We start from the raw sequence: 15,665 nt of genomic DNA, 5'->3' as shown, positions 1-15,665 counted from the left end.
AGATCGATTTAAAGTTAACTTTTAGAACTTTAATGTCACCTGCTGTGCCCTCAACAAAAAGATTTTCTCAAACAAGACCTAATGCTGGCCACACATCAGACCAACTTTCCGCCAACCATCCAACTAGTTGGTTGGGTGGAATAAAAACCTGGTTCTAGATAATTACAAATTACATTTGCTCCTAAGTCATTTGTTTCCCAAATCTGAAAATGGAAAGCAACTGTCACTCAGACAATGCACTGTAGTTGGACCTATTTGATTTAAACAATTTCACTGAATGTTTTTGTCCATTCTCCTGGGTTTGTGAGCAAATTGCTTATTGCCATTTGCCCCCATACAGTACCAGATTTTCAGTCCAACAACCAACTAGTTGGATGGTTGGAGGAAAGTTGGTCCTGATGCATGGCCAGCATTACACTTTGATACTTTTTCACACCAGGTTTTCTAGTTTAATTATGATACTTTTTCACACCAGGTTTTCTAGTTTAATTATGTTATGTTGTCATCAAATCTCACAGTGCAGGAATCTGTTTCACCTTTCCTTGGTCCGTTTGCTACAACTTGTCCTTTTTAGGAACCAGTCAGCCTGCATAAACTGAAGCTTACGCAGGCTGGCTGTATGATCTAGATCCCCTTGTTGTGAAACATGTCAGACCCCGAACACTGCAGCTGCTGATGGAGCTCATAGCTATAACGCAGGACACCATCTGATTTGTATGTAATCTATTAGGTGTACATACAAATCTGATTTCTGCCTTGAGTGCTCTGTGGCAAGAGCAGTCTGGAGTAATGACATTATGCACTCTCAAGGATCAGTAATCCCAGTGCCTGTGTGATATATTCGCATAGCGTTCTACTTGGAACACTGACTCTTGGCTGATCAAGTAGCCGTCTGTACAAACCTTAACCCATGGCTCAAGAAATGTTTTTAAAATCTAGGAGCCAGGATGATAGTGTAAGAGCCAGACAAATCAAAAATAGGGCCAGTGCGTGCCAAAAATTTACACTGCAATGCCTATTATATATTATTCCACATACCGTAATGCCCATTACACATTATGTCACACAACGTAATGCCCATTACAAAACATGCTGTAATACCTATTACATACTATTCCACATACCGTAATACTCATTACACATTCTACAAAACACTGGCTTGCCCATTACATATAATACCACATGTCATAATGCTTAGTACATATGTCACAGATGCCACTTGCCTACATGCTAATTGCTACAGGTTGCATACCATTTTGCCAGGGGTAACATGGTCTTTTGTCAGGAATTGTATGCTGAAAGCCAGGCAGCCCCCGCTCGTCCAGCAGCAAGAAACAGTGGCACTGGTGGGGGATCAACGCACGGTGCCCCGAAGAGTGGAAGTGCGGCTGCTAGGCTGGGGAAAGACCCCTGTATGAGAAGTAGGTAGCCACTGTCTCCCTCACTGATCCATGTAGCCGGAGAGTCAGGATGAGCGGCGGCTCTGCGATGACTCTGTCTGTTAGGATGATCCAGCCAGGAATGGTAGCTCAGAGGTCTCAGGCAGCATATGAATGAAGAAGTCGCTGCCTGCAGTGATTGGTTGGGGCGGCGCTGTGGATTTTTATTGGCTGCTGCAGGACCCGCTCTATTTTAAAATGGGGTCCTCACTGCCAGTGTTTTGTGTTCACAGGGGGGGCTGATGCTGGCCTGACAGGAGGGGGGAGACAGGTAGTCAAGCTTCTGATAACCAGATTCTGCTTCCTCCCTCCCTGCAATCTAGTCGCAAGGAAGCAGAATGTTTGCTGTGGCGACCTGGCGCTGGTATTTGTTGAGCCCTGCCTTAACTAATTGAGTGCCAGGTGAATTTTTCAAAATAGTTGTGAAAATTGCCAGCAAACCATTAGTCATAAAGACATGTAGTATTTACCTTATATAGGAAATATAATCTTTTTACACAACATTTTATTTGCATTTATGTAAAAAATGTGAGCGATGCTGGCATTTTTAGCAGATATCTCTCACAGATGTTGGCACTCAAAGGGATTAATGTCCTGCTACCATAAGGCCTACTGGTTACAACTCTTACATGTAATTAGTGTGGCCAATCCCGGGATCGGGATTGGCGGGAACCCGGGATTTGGCCTAAAAAAGTCCGGGATTTCAATCCCGGGATTGGAGAATCCAATCCCGGGATTTCGGGATTAGACTGCGCATGCGCAGTCTAATGCCGGGCAGCGTCTGAGCACTCGCTCAGACGCTGCCCGGCTGTTCCCGTAAACTGACCCGGCGTGCGGCCTGCGTAGCGTGACAGTAGAGGTCACGCTGCGCAGGCCACACGTCACCAGTGACCACCCGCCGGCCTGCCTCCGCCTGCCCGCCTCTTCTCCGCCCGCCCACCTGCCTGCTGTCTTCGATGGAGGTGCACTTGCCGGGAGGCACCGTGCACCTCCAAACACACTCCCGGCCGCCCGCTCCCTTATGTAAGTAGATGTGCGGGTCGGCCGGGGTGGGTCCAATGCTAATAATGGGCTTTTTGGTTTGGATGCCAATCCCGGGATTGAGCATTTTTCAATCCCGGATCCCGGGATTGAAAAAATGCCCCGGAATTGGCATCCCTACATGTAAATCACAGTATTGTATACTTGTAAATATTCTTAATAAAATATTGATGATGAACTTTGATCATAAATAAAATAGCACACCGGGTAATAATTTAAAAGGTCTCCTTTAACCAACCATAATCACTAAAACATTTCTTAAACCTGTTCCTTGGCGTAACTCATGGGTCCTGAAACTGCGGCCCTCCAGATGTGGTGAAACTACAAATCCCAGCATGCCTTGCCACAGTTTTGCTATAAAGGAGTGTTAAAACTGTGGCAAGGCATGCTGGGATTTGTAGTTTTACAACATCTGGAGGGCCGCAGTTTGAGGACCCATGGCATAACTGCACAGCAAGTATTAATGGTAGAGATTTGATACCGATTAGATAGTTATTAACATTTTCTAACAGAGTTTGATGCAAATATTTATTTAAAAAAAATTGGTATATAAAAAAAACCCTAAAAGCAACAACTGTATTCACATTAACAAGGTGGCAATATAAAAAAAGTATATAAAAAATGAAACCATGATAAAATAAAAAGTTGCAGACATTTCTTCATTTGATGAAAACATTAAATCTTCCACAGTTGAGTCTTCTCTGCAATAACGCACCAATTGGAGTGATCAAAGAACGTCCGTACAACATAAAGCTCGGGAATGTGTTGCTCTATGAGATCGCTTAGTTCTCCCTGCTTAAAAATGTGATAGTAGCGCAGCCAGCCGTTATGTTCGCCCTGCAGGGCCTGATGCCGTTGTGAAACTTTCTTATCACAGTTAGAGAGGAGACTGGTTTCATCTGTCTTGTTTCCACTACTTTCAGAGGGATCAGCATAGTTTGAAGTCAAATGTTGTAAATCCACTGATCCATTACCAACAGAACCCAAATCTGGTAAAGGGATTTTATTGAAGCTGTCTATTGTGCCATTGCCAGGTTCTGCCTTTGAAGGGGTCTGACAACGCATATTAGTGAGTGGGAGTGTCAGTAATTCAGGTATAAAGTCCCCTAAGATCTCGAAGAAATATGACGGCTTGGGCTGACGTGTGTTTGTGAGGTTTTTTATCTCTGTGCAGTAATCGTACAGTCTGCGAATTACACTTTGGTGGTTGTGGTGACGGTCGTCACACTTAAACTTCCTATCCAGTCCTGATTCTAGAGATCGTGCCAAGAACTTTGATGACTTTAATCCATTCTGAAGTGACAAGGGAGTTTCGCCAACAAATGCGGTACTTTTAGTCCTCTGGTTTTTGGTGGTATTTCTCCTGCTGAAGAGCCCGTTTAGTGGGAGGTTTGTGAAGTCTGGATCCATAGCAGTGTGCAGTTTATCTGAGATGTTTTGTATACTTGTCTCCATATTCCATGGTATAAGTAAATCTTGCTTCTCAAATCTCCTTCTTTTCTGTTCCATAGCCCATACGTAAATCATCATCTGCCCACCAACTTTCAGTATTCTAGTCATCTCTCTAATGGCTCGAATGCGGCGTTCCTTGGTTGAAAAATGGTGTATCACTGGGAAGAGAAAATAAATGTTCAAGGTATATTAGCAATAGAACATACTGGAAAATGAACAGCATAAGCACTAAATTATTATCGTTTATATGGCGCCACAAGGGTTCCACAGCGCCTAACAACACATAAATGAGCAAATTTTGAATTACAGTACAAGACAATTTAGGACATAGGTGAGCAATAAGCGGTCCTCCAGCTGTTGATGAACTACACATCCCAGCATGCCTTGCTTCAGTTTCAGCATGGCCAAATAGCAAGGCATGCTGGGATTTGTAGTTCATCAACAGCTGGAGGGCCCCTTATTGCCCAGCCCTGATTTGGGACAAGTACATAGTAAATAAGGATAGTTACATCAGGGGACAGGACATTGAAGCAATTATCAGGATGGCAGATGTATATATTCTATGAAAAGTACATGAAGAGAGAGGGCCCTGCTCGTGAGAGCTTACATTCTAACAGGGAGGGTAAGGCAGACAGGAGTGACACAGAAGGGGTAGCAGTGAGTATAAACAGTAGGTTAGGATGGGAGATGATTGGGTTTTATGCGAGAGGGTGGGAAGATAATCTGTTCAGTCTCAGACATTTTAGGTCTAAAGGTGCCCATACACGGTGCGATACACACTCCCGGGGGTATCTCATTGCATAGTACAAAAAGTTTGCTCTGCACATACTTTTTGTACTGCCCTCTGATCACATTGCATGCAAAACGCATGTGATGCGATCCAGCCCATAACGGGTGCGATCATCACACCGTGTATGGGCACCTTAAGAAAGTGCTGGATCATCCAAGAATAGATAGCGTTTGAAATAAGTGAGGATAGAGGGAGAGAAAACAGGAAAGGAGAGGTAGAGGTGAGTATTATAAAAGTGATATTTGAAGTCGACTGAGCTCACCCTTCTGGTCCTCTTCTTCTCCTCGTATAGAGAGAGGAGAAGAAGAGGACCAAGAACAGAACCTTGGGAGACACCTACTGACAGTGGAAGTGTAGGACAGGTGGATGTATTGGGTACAGCTGGGCATTTTCAAGACTGACAGTGCAAATACAAGCATTAATGGTTACAGTGAATGTTCTTTCTGATGTGAAAAGGTGATGTTATTATGGACGAATATCCATATTAAGCAGGCAGAAGCATTATGTTGTGAGGATAAAGTGAACTCACTCAAAGTAGTCCTTTGGTTTGCAGAGTTGTGGTTATTTGTCATTATGTTTCACTTTGGTAGAACGCTGGTATAACGCTGCAGTTATGTTTAAATGAAGCCGACCCTTTAAAATTATGCCCTTCAAATATTGTGCACACAGCCTATGCAATGAACCTTAAATGCTGATGTGCTCTCCTTAATTGGACTCTACCAATCCCCCCCCCCCCGCTACGATGAAAAGTAATAAAAGGTGTGTAATACGGTGCAATATTGTCGCTGAGCAATTTTGGCTTAATATCTCTCAGCAATATATTAATCAGTGTACTGTTTTCATCAGTGACCAGCGATTTGGGCTGAAAATTGCAAGCTATTCTGTCACTACCTCATTTTGACTAGAAATACTGTGCACCAGCAAGCCAGCAATTTTTAGCCATAATTGCAGGAGCATGCTCCAAGCCTTGTAATAGATATTTTAAAATGAAGAATTAAATAGAACAGTGAATAGGCGAAGAAGAGACATAAAATATTTGCTTATACTGACATCCGTGCTTAGCATGGGTATTCCCCTGTAATAGTTTTGTCAGCCGTGGCACACTGGTAGTAAGCGAGCAGGGCCCTCCTACCTTTATGTCAGTGTGTTACTACCCAGTTTGTTCTGAATCTGCTGCGCTATAAGAAACTATAAATAAATAATTGTGGTATACAATTAGCCACAATATTTTATCATGGTTAGTGAATTCTAATGAGCCTTGACTTATCAGGGATGTTTCACCAACTTTCATTTTTGCTCTTGACCAGTTTTTGACAAAAATTGGTTACCTTCTTATTATACTGGGTACACACCAAAACGATTTGGGCTCAATTGCCCCCAATTTTGATGTTTCCAATGACCGATTGTATGTAAAAAAGAGCAGAATTGTACAGGTTTTCAATGTGATTCTGATCTGATGCGCATCTCCTCCAGTAGTTTCTGAGATTTTACCTGCTGCACTAAAGATTTGTTATCTACATTGGATTGGGTAATGATCCTATTGCAGATCGCAATTGTGTGACCATCGTACAATTCCAGTAAATAGTTTTACAATGGTTGCACGATCATGGTCCTTCTGGTGTGTACCCTACGTTATTTGGAATATTTGTTCTCTTATGATGCTGGAACCTTGTGTTGAGCTCCATCTCAGAGTGCTGGCTGTGTATTTTATATGTTCAGTGTGTTTGCTGACGTAACCTTACGGTACTAGTTAATAGTCTTCTGACTAAATTGGCCTTGTGCATTTACTGCTGTGCCTTTACTTACATTTATCTTTTATGTAGAATAGATTACTTTGTATAACTATAAAATAGGTTTTATGTTGGAAACCAGTATATAGGGGTGTAGTTGCTTTCCACTATGCATTGTAGCGGTTTTAGGAGTTGCGATATATTCCTCATGTTATACAGATGAAAGAATGTAATATAAATAGTACACATCATCTGCAAAAATAACATCAGTGCGTTAATTAAAGTTTACCGCATGAGCAAGCGCCATCAATTATAATACTGAAAGGACCTATTCATTTACCGGCTATAGATAAAACAGCATCAAAGCAACCATCACGGTAAGGGAGCTTGAGCCCATCACACACCAATACTTCGTAGCCTCGGTTCCTTGCAGCCTCTGCCAAGGAGAAGGAATAATCACCGCCCACTTTAAACGCTTGACTGTTAATATGTAGGTATTTCCCATTGCCACAACCTGCAATCACAGAAAAAACAAAAACATTAGTGAAAATATATGGAAACAACATTTGCACAGAAACGTATGAGGGAAAAAATAAAAGTTTTATAGTTTATCAAACTGCATTGTACTGAAATTCAAATATATTAAAGAAACCACCATAGGTCTACGTATTTGATGAGCTTGGGATTTAGGTGATGAATGGAACTACCAGGAGGAGGGGCAGGGGATGGCACCTTTCTTCAAAACGGGGGGAGTGGGTTGTGCAGTGGCGGCTCCTACATTTTGGGGTGAGGGGGACTGCCTCTTCCCGCAGCCGCCACTGGGGTACCGTGATGCAGGTGCAACCCTACCTGTCACCGCTGTCTCTCCTCCCACTCCCTGCAGAGTTCCCAGCGTCTCTGCCATGATGATAGGAGCCGGGACTGGCGCATGCGCAGTACAAACCTCTGTACTGCACATGCGGCCAGCTTCTATGGGCTGCTTCGACAACAGCCCATAGAAGGGAATCATGGTCCCGACGGCTGTATAATACAAATGACAGGCACCGGCGCGTGCACAGTACCGATGTAGGTACTGCGCATGTGCAATCTTGGGTTTTGCTTACTAGCCCGCAGAAAGGCGTCCCAGAGGGAGGGATTACCTCCCACTTGAACTAGGGACTGCCAGGCCGGACTTCCAATAGGAAGTCACTGCCAGTCACGGTGAAGCCAATGGGGGGGTTCAGCCCATAGGCAAAAACCGACACTGGGGTTTTGTCCGTTTTGGCGGTGAGATGGGTCCAAGGTCTAGCCAACTGCACCCAGATGGCCAATCTGAGTAAGCTTCAGCTTAAGCAACCTGATTTGTGCATAACAACCATCGCATATCGCGATCTCAAATGCAGCACTCCGATCTCGCAAATGCACGTGGGAGGTTTTCATTTCCTACAGACACCTCCAGCAGCATTTTAATTTTTTCATATGGTAAAAGTATGCCGCTTGCAGACATCCCCAAGTCAGACTGAGATTTTAAAGTGGAAATCATTGAAAATGCAAAACCAGGTTGGGTTTGCCCTTTAAAACAGTTGTGTCAAACTCGTGGCCCTCCAGCTGTTGTGGACTACACATCCCAGCATGCCCTGCCACAGTTTTCGCAATCCATCATATAAAATCTGTGGCAGGGCATGCTGGGACATGTAGTTCCACAACAGCTGGAGGGCCTTGAGTTTGACGCCACTGCTTTAAACGATCATTTTAAATCACCTTTCAGATTTACCGATGTCTGCCAAGCTATTGTCATGACAGTCGCCCCCCGTGTTTAGTAAGATAGTTTAAAAAAACTAATTATGAAAGCCATTTATCCCAAATACCATACACTTATCTAATGCAATCTGCTTGTAATACCAAAATAATTACAGGCCTCCAATTTTACTCAAGCTCTTTCAGCAAGAGAACAATTAAAAGGCTATGTATTGAAATGAGCAATTACATATAATTGTTAGTAACAATTGTTTTCTTCTGAAATAAGATTACGGAAATGTATTATTCAATGTAATTCACTTATTTTCACAAATAGCGCATACAAATGCGCAGTATAGCCCCCACATCCTGTACAAGGGCAAGGCTTAGGTTACAGTCATTCATTTGTTGTTTTAACTTGAACTATGGAAATTGCAGAGCACATTCATCTTTTATCAGGCATGAAGTACCAGAGAGAAATACACTTCAGCAACAAAGGCATACTGGCTGGCAGGCAGGTCAGATATAGGATGTAAAACACTCAAGCCTAATGCCACATTCAGACATATAACTTGGTCATTTCCCTGCTCAGACCTGGGGTTTTTGCTGCCGCAATGTCTGGAGTTAGGGGATTATTCTGGTTGATTCGCAAGGCTGTGATTTCGCAGCCTTGTGAGTCCATCAAACACTGCCCGGTGAATGCCGGGCCGTCCGCCCCATCTTGTAGTGTGGATGCACATACACATCAGGGGAGCTAAGGGACCTAAGTAAGGTCCCGTGTGTAGGATGTGATGACCTGGTTTGGGAAGCAGAATACATATTAATAAAACCATGAACCACCAGAACGTAGAGGGAGAATACAATAGTGTGCTGAGCACAGCAAGGGGACTTGGTGCACTTTTTCCAGTGTCCATGTCTACATTTGGGACAAATATGAAAAACCTCATGTCGACATTTTCACTGTTGACCTAATGCTTGTGTCAACCTTCCAACCCTGTTGACCTTAGCCATTAGTGGTTGGCCCAATGCATGTCAACCTAATTTGGGTCAACCGATGACCCATACCCGTACAGAGGTGTAGTTAGTGTGTAATGGGGGTGGAGGTTGCATGAGGGTATAAGTCCGACCTTTCATTGAAGACCTGGTCTGCACTGCAGATATCATTTCTTTAGGAACCGGTTCCTCAGGAACATTAGCCGAGCTTGAGGTCATTGCTTTTACAATAATAAATGGTACTTGTTTCCTAGCAGGGCGCCCAGATTTCCTACGTAGGCTAACGTAGTGAAATCGCATTGCATGGCTTTTTGTGGCGTGAGATGCGATCTCAGTAGTTAATATGGTAAAACATCCGACCTTTTCATACCCACACTATTTACGTCGGCGTGGAGTTGATTTCTATATAGTGTGGCGATCGCAGCGAGCCACCGAGCCTGAAGCGTGATGAGCGCAGCGAACCCCACGGAATACATGTAAAGTAATCCGCGTACGCTCGCCACGCTTCGGGCTTGCTGTGCTCGCCACACTATATAAATAGTTTATTATGAAAAGGACGGAGGACACATTCCGCCACCGCTCGCCACGCTTCAGGGTGACGTGGAGAGTGGTGGTGTTTTACAATATGAACTACTGAGATCACATCACATGGCCCTTTTTTGTGGCGTGAGATGTGATGCGATTTCACTCGGTGCAGTGATTAAATTAACTACTGAGATCACATTGCACGGCACAAAAAGCCATGCGATGCGATTTCACTACGCAGAATAGCCCACTAAGCAAATAGCTTAGTGGGCTCCCTGCTAGGAAACAAGTACCTAATAAATAGATAGTATTGGTTTACACCACAAAGTGGTCACCTCTGCCTTGTATGTGCTTCAGGTGCACTTTACTGCCCACAGATCTTTACTAATCAAATCAAGGAAAAATGTAACACAATAGAGTAATGGATACATGCCCCAAATGCGATGGCCTGCATACCAGTTCCCAGGTATTGTGTGCCATAAATCTACATTCGCAGATAATAGTCTACCAGCATCTGTTTCTGCCCCAGTTCTGTTTTATAATCTGAATAATTGATGTTCTAACTGCATGCATAGCAACTGTATAGCCCTCGCCCGGCTTCTCCAGTGTACATTATGATGCTAATTGCACACACACATGAACTGTGTCGCTTGTACCTGCAGCAAACACAGGACTTTGGTCAGAGCCTCAAATGATAATAAAGAAAAGCATGTTTGCTAAAATCTTTTCCACCGTTACTGTAGAACATTTCGGATGTAACCAGTGATACAGAAATCCGCATTGCACCTTTTTATCACCACCCCTGCCCCATATCATTGAACCCATGTCAATACTTTTATAGAGACATGATAAATGAAGTTACTTTGGAGCTGCTAATTAAATGCTTTGTATTTTCCCTTTGAAAGCTGTAAAACCCCCTCCGCCTTCCAGTATTTTAACAGGAGGAAGAAGCTGTGAATCAGTTTACGGCTAAGAGTCAGCCCCGCTGTGTCGGCTGTTATTACTCTTATTATATACACAGTACATGAGAATTTAGGGGCAGATGTATTAAGCCTGGTGAAGTGATAAATTGGAAGGTAATAAAGCACTAGAGAATAACTGTCATTTTTTAAACCACCCCTAAATCTTGACAGTTAGGAGGTGATTGGCTGGTGCGATTGGCTTCCATTTATCCATAACAGCCTTAATACATTTGCTCTTGTACATTAGGATACGTCTTTCCTCTGTTTTTACATCGAAATATAATTGGGTTCGTGTGCAACTTTTTTTCGCGCGTTTTTGGTATCTATATCAACATGAACACCGTATTAGTGTGTCATTGCACTCACCATGCTTTGGGCATGGTGCCTCGCTGTGCTTGGCATAATAGTATATCCCTCCTCCACTTATTTGCCATCCACTAGGATGGCAAAGTGTAAAACAAGTCCTTTAAAAAAAAAATTGTGAAAAACCCATCTCAACCTTTTTCATGTCGGACAATAGTGGTCGAACTTTTGACTGTCGATCTAGACCAGGCTTTCCCAACCACGGTCCTCAAGGCACACCAACAGTGCATGTTTTAGTGATATCCAGGCTTCAACACAGATGGTTTAATCAGAATCCCTCAGATACTAATTAAGTCACCTGTGCTCAAGCCTGGATATCACTAAACCATGCACTGTTGGTGTGCCTTGAGGACTGTGGTTGGGAATGCCTGATCTAGACATTGTGAACTAATGAGTGGATCTCCCCAAAGCACAGGTGCAGATGTATGAAGACTGATAAAATGGAAGGTGATAAGGCTCCAGCCAATGACAGAAGTTGATTGGCTGGTGCGTTACCACCTTCCACCTCTTACGAGTGCCAAGGGAATTTTGTCAAAATAGGTGTGAAGATTGCCAAGCAAACCTTTTTTTTTATGTTAACCCTTTGAGTGCCAGCGTTGATGTAAGAGATCCTCAAAATATCCTTAAAAAACGCCAGCATCGCTCAAAGCGACTGTTCTTTTTTTGGGTGCAATATTTAACTAAACTTCAGTTAATTGACTTGGCCGTATTTGTAATTGTTTATACTAAAAGAACAGTCACTGTGAGCAATGCTGACATTTTGAGGATTGCTCACAGCAACATTGGCACTGAAAGGGTTAAGACATACGCCCCCATAGTATATAAACCCCATTATGGGTAAGTGATCATTTTTTTTTTTTTTTAAACTAAGTAATATACAAAAGTCCTTTCTGAGTTTAATCTTCTGTCCTTTAAATCCTATAACTATCAGTTACTTTACTGAGTGAAAGTAATTTAATTAATGCATTTACCTATGTCAGCAATTAGACTTCCCGGCTCCTGAGCCAACAGGAACTCTTGTACTCTTGGCCAGGCTTTGTAACGTTTGTCATTGAAGTATGGTGCAATCTTTTCATACACATTGTGTACATGCTCTTTCTCCAGGTGGCTCGCCTCCTTTTCCATTATTAATCTAGAAGTTTCATTAAACAGATGAAATTCCTTAAAATTAACATAAAATAAATATATTTTACTCCACTCTATTGTATTGAAAAGGTAAAAAAAAAACTTTAGAAACGTACTTTAAATCCAAAGATGCTACAGAACTCCTCAGCTGCTGCTTATCCAATGCAATATGCTGGTGGGAGAGGCAGCTCATAGGAAAAGGACACTTTATCCCATTATATGTTCATATTTTCCAGCATGATTCAGCACCTTAAAAACACAAGGACAAACTAAAACAGACTTTAAAAAGTTTTTGAATTAAAAAAAAATAAAATGTATCCAAGATTGAAAGTCTAATCATGATTGAATCTGTTAGAACTGTTTCCATCTGATTTGTGTGTTTTGAGCTTAAACCGATTTATATTAACCCTTTATTAGCAAACCCTGAATAGTAAGATTTCCCCAGAGGCTAGATCGCTCATACACATGTCGAGATGGGAGTAAAACTATGTACACACGGGGGCGATTTCAGTACATATCGCTGGCAGTATGGTCGCTGAGCAATTTCATGTGCTGTGGGAGATAAAATTGCCTGGTGCACGCTCACGCAGCCAGCCCTTCTTGCTCACAGGAGCAAGCTCCTCCGATTATGGCTAAAAATTGCTGGTCGCTGTTGCACAATGAACTGAGATTTTCAGTAAAAATCGCTGGTCGCTGATAAAAACGGTACACCGAGCAATATATTGCTGAGCGATTTTAAGCCAAAAATCACTCAGCAACCAATCACACCGTGTGTACACAGCTTATGGGTGATCTGTGCTAACTCACTGTTCTTTATGAACACCCAGGTGATCTATCTAGATCTTGACTAGGTGCTAAAGATCTGAGCGGGCTATGGCTATATACACCCCATTGCTATGGGGTGTACATACAGATCAATTTTTTGCTATTTTCTAAGCGATCTGTTTCGATCGCTTAGGGTAAGCGGTATCAAACTTCAAAAAGTGGTAACGTGGAGAGTGATAAACAACCAGCCAATCCGCTCCTACCTGCCAATTTCAACCCCAGCCTGTAACATGGTCTTTAGGAGCTGATTGGCTGGCTGTTTATCACTCTTCATTGTATCACTTTTTGAAGCTTGATACATCTGGCCCTAAGTAATCTAAACAGATCGCTCAGTAAACAGCAAAAAATTGCCCTGTGTGTCTATGCCCCCTTATACCACTTTGAGACCTGTGACCTGGCAATTACCCGGCATTTTGAGTGCCGGGTGCAGCAGCAAATTACTCTGTTTAAAATGCCAACCCGGTAATTTGTTGAATTACACGGTTATTTCTTCAGTGTCAAAGGGTCAACCCGGGGCGCTGACCTTGTAAAAAGCAGGGTCGGCTATCTGGGATTTTAGCCCCGGCTCCAACCTGGGGGAGACCCGGCTTGTGACCCCTTTTACACCAATCTCCCCACCCGGCATAGTGGAGACGGGGCCTGAGCTGGGAGATGAGAGCATCTTCCAGCACTGGCTTTTCCATTGCAGTGAATGGGTCCCATCAACCCAGGTTACCCATTTACACTGCACTCAGATCCGGGTCATTCCTGTGTTCTACCCTGGTACAATTCTCGGGACACTCGACCTGTAATTTTTTCCAAGGAGCCTTTTTCACTAGCAAAAAACCCGGGTTATATTTGCCAGTGGAAATAGGGAAGAATCAGTGTAAAATGGGTATTAGAAAGCTGCAATTTCTAGTTCTTCATTGCCTATTCTACGAAGGAACAGGTTTATAGCCATCAAACCGTTATATCACATACTATTTTGTAACGCTTCAACATTTGTGAGCAACTCTGCTGATTAGGCACGGACACATTCTGTAATGCCCAGTTCTTATGTATGGATTAGTTATAGCTCCAAATGTATTATATACTCTATAAGCCTCACTATTCATTCTATTATTTATTTGCTATCGTAGGTACTTGAGATGGGGCGTTCACGAACGAAGTGTATCTTTTGGACGGATCACTTAAAAGAGTGAGTGAGCCACCGATCCCGAAAAGGTGACCGTCATTCTTTTCCTCTGATTTTTATCGATTATGGCCCACCCACCCGCCTGATGGTTGCATAGCAAGTCAAATACAGGGGAAATCTCGCGAGAGCTACCGACCTCTCGCAAGATTTTATGCTTCATTATTATGAAATTAACCCTTTTCCCCACAAGTGAGTCGTTGATCCGCCTAAAGGATCCGGATCTATTCACAGATTGATCATTTGATCCCAGCTCTTTTTAGTGACCCGTTTTGCCCATCTCTAGTAGGTACTGGTTTACAGGAAAAAAATCCTTATTATAAACCACTGATAAAATAGTGCATCTATGTCAGGGTTGCCTATCTGACCCGCTCCATGAGGGAGAAAATACTCTGCTCCTGGACTTCCCTGGTAATGTATGATTGCCATCACCTGTGGTGAAACACCTTTCTTATCAATTACCTAGCTACCCACAGGTGATGGCAAACATACATTACCAGGGAAGGCCAGGAGCAGAGTATTTTCTCCCTCATGGAGAGGGTCAGGTAGGCAACCCTGACTGCACAGTGACGGGATTGTATTTGTTTATGTTCTAGTAAAAAAAAAAAAAAGAGAGAGAGAGATAAATGTTAATAGCTCAGGGTTATGAATGGGAGTTACTATTTGATATAGCAAAATGCAGACAGAAACGGTAAGATGATTTTTACCTCCTACTCCTCTAAAATGTGCCACTTATTTTCCTGTTGCAATTGCTTAATTATTGAATAATAAGTTAGCTTGTAGTAGGCAAAAAGAGCAACTGATCACACAGAAAAGAGCTAAATAATAATATACTATGGATGAGGGTTACAGAATATCACGCACATATATAAAATATACTAATGGTTACCTGTCTGAAGGGAAAATCGGCCCCTCTGATAGTAAGGTTTTCTCTCTTCCCTGAGTCAGGTTGCTGGGTTAAATAACCACAGCTGAACAAAAGGAAACTAATCTCCAACTGCATGAAACTTCGGTGCTGCCTGCCGGGTGTCCTGTGACTGTGAGGATCAGGTGTAGACCAGCCCCTCTCTCTCTCCTGTCCTTTGTGCTTAGTCAGCAATCGCTTTACCACGCCTCCAATGTGTAACACAAAATGTGCTGTTGTTTACACCTGCAACATGTCCTTTTGTCTTCGCCTGCTTTCAGGCAAGCCGCAATTTGTAATCTGTCATTTTACTCTTATTGATCAAGTTAAAACAAACATAGATCTAGGGTTGGATACTTTGAGGATATCGGTTATTTAGTATTTAGGGGGTGTTTTTTAAAGCTTGGAAAGAGAAAATTGTTATCAAACTCGGGCCTCAGGACTTCACACAGTTTGCGTTTTCCAGGTCACCCGACAGGTGCACGGGTGTACTCATTACTCACTGACACTTTTTAAAAGATCCACAGGTGGAGCTAATTATTTCATTTGATACTGTAAGGAGACCTGCAAATCATGCACTGTGTGGGGTCCTGAGGATCGACTGGAGAACCTTTGGGACTATGACGCCG

General features: G+C 42.9%; 1 protein-coding gene across 3 annotated transcripts; it reads right to left on the bottom strand.

Moving 5' to 3' along the window:
- Positions 1-2,881: 2,881 nt before the first annotated feature.
- On the bottom strand, positions 2,882-15,407 carry LOC146059182 (putative tRNA methyltransferase 9B). Of its 3 annotated transcripts, none has more exons than XM_083171308.1 (5): positions 15,022-15,407; positions 12,253-12,405; positions 11,983-12,172; positions 6,793-6,966; positions 2,882-4,090 (listed from the first exon to the last, which is right to left on the bottom strand). In XM_083171308.1, exons 3-5 carry the CDS (start codon positions 12,134-12,136, stop codon positions 3,156-3,158), a joined length of 1,263 nt encoding a protein of 420 aa, XP_083027434.1. In that variant the 5' UTR covers positions 12,137-12,172; positions 12,253-12,405; positions 15,022-15,407; the 3' UTR covers positions 2,882-3,155. The 3 variants fall into 3 exon arrangements, with proteins under 3 accessions (XP_083027434.1, XP_083027431.1, XP_083027430.1); XM_083171305.1 differs by having other exon boundaries at positions 11,983-12,143; XM_083171304.1 differs by having other exon boundaries at positions 11,983-12,143; positions 12,253-12,385.
- Positions 15,408-15,665: the final 258 nt, after the last annotated feature.

Source organism: Crinia signifera, chromosome 2 (genome assembly GCF_055691185.1).
Source record: "Crinia signifera chromosome 2, ASM5569118v1, whole genome shotgun sequence".
Lineage (NCBI taxonomy): Eukaryota > Metazoa > Chordata > Amphibia > Anura > Myobatrachidae > Crinia > Crinia signifera.
This window is presented reverse-complemented; position numbering and strand designations above follow the sequence as displayed.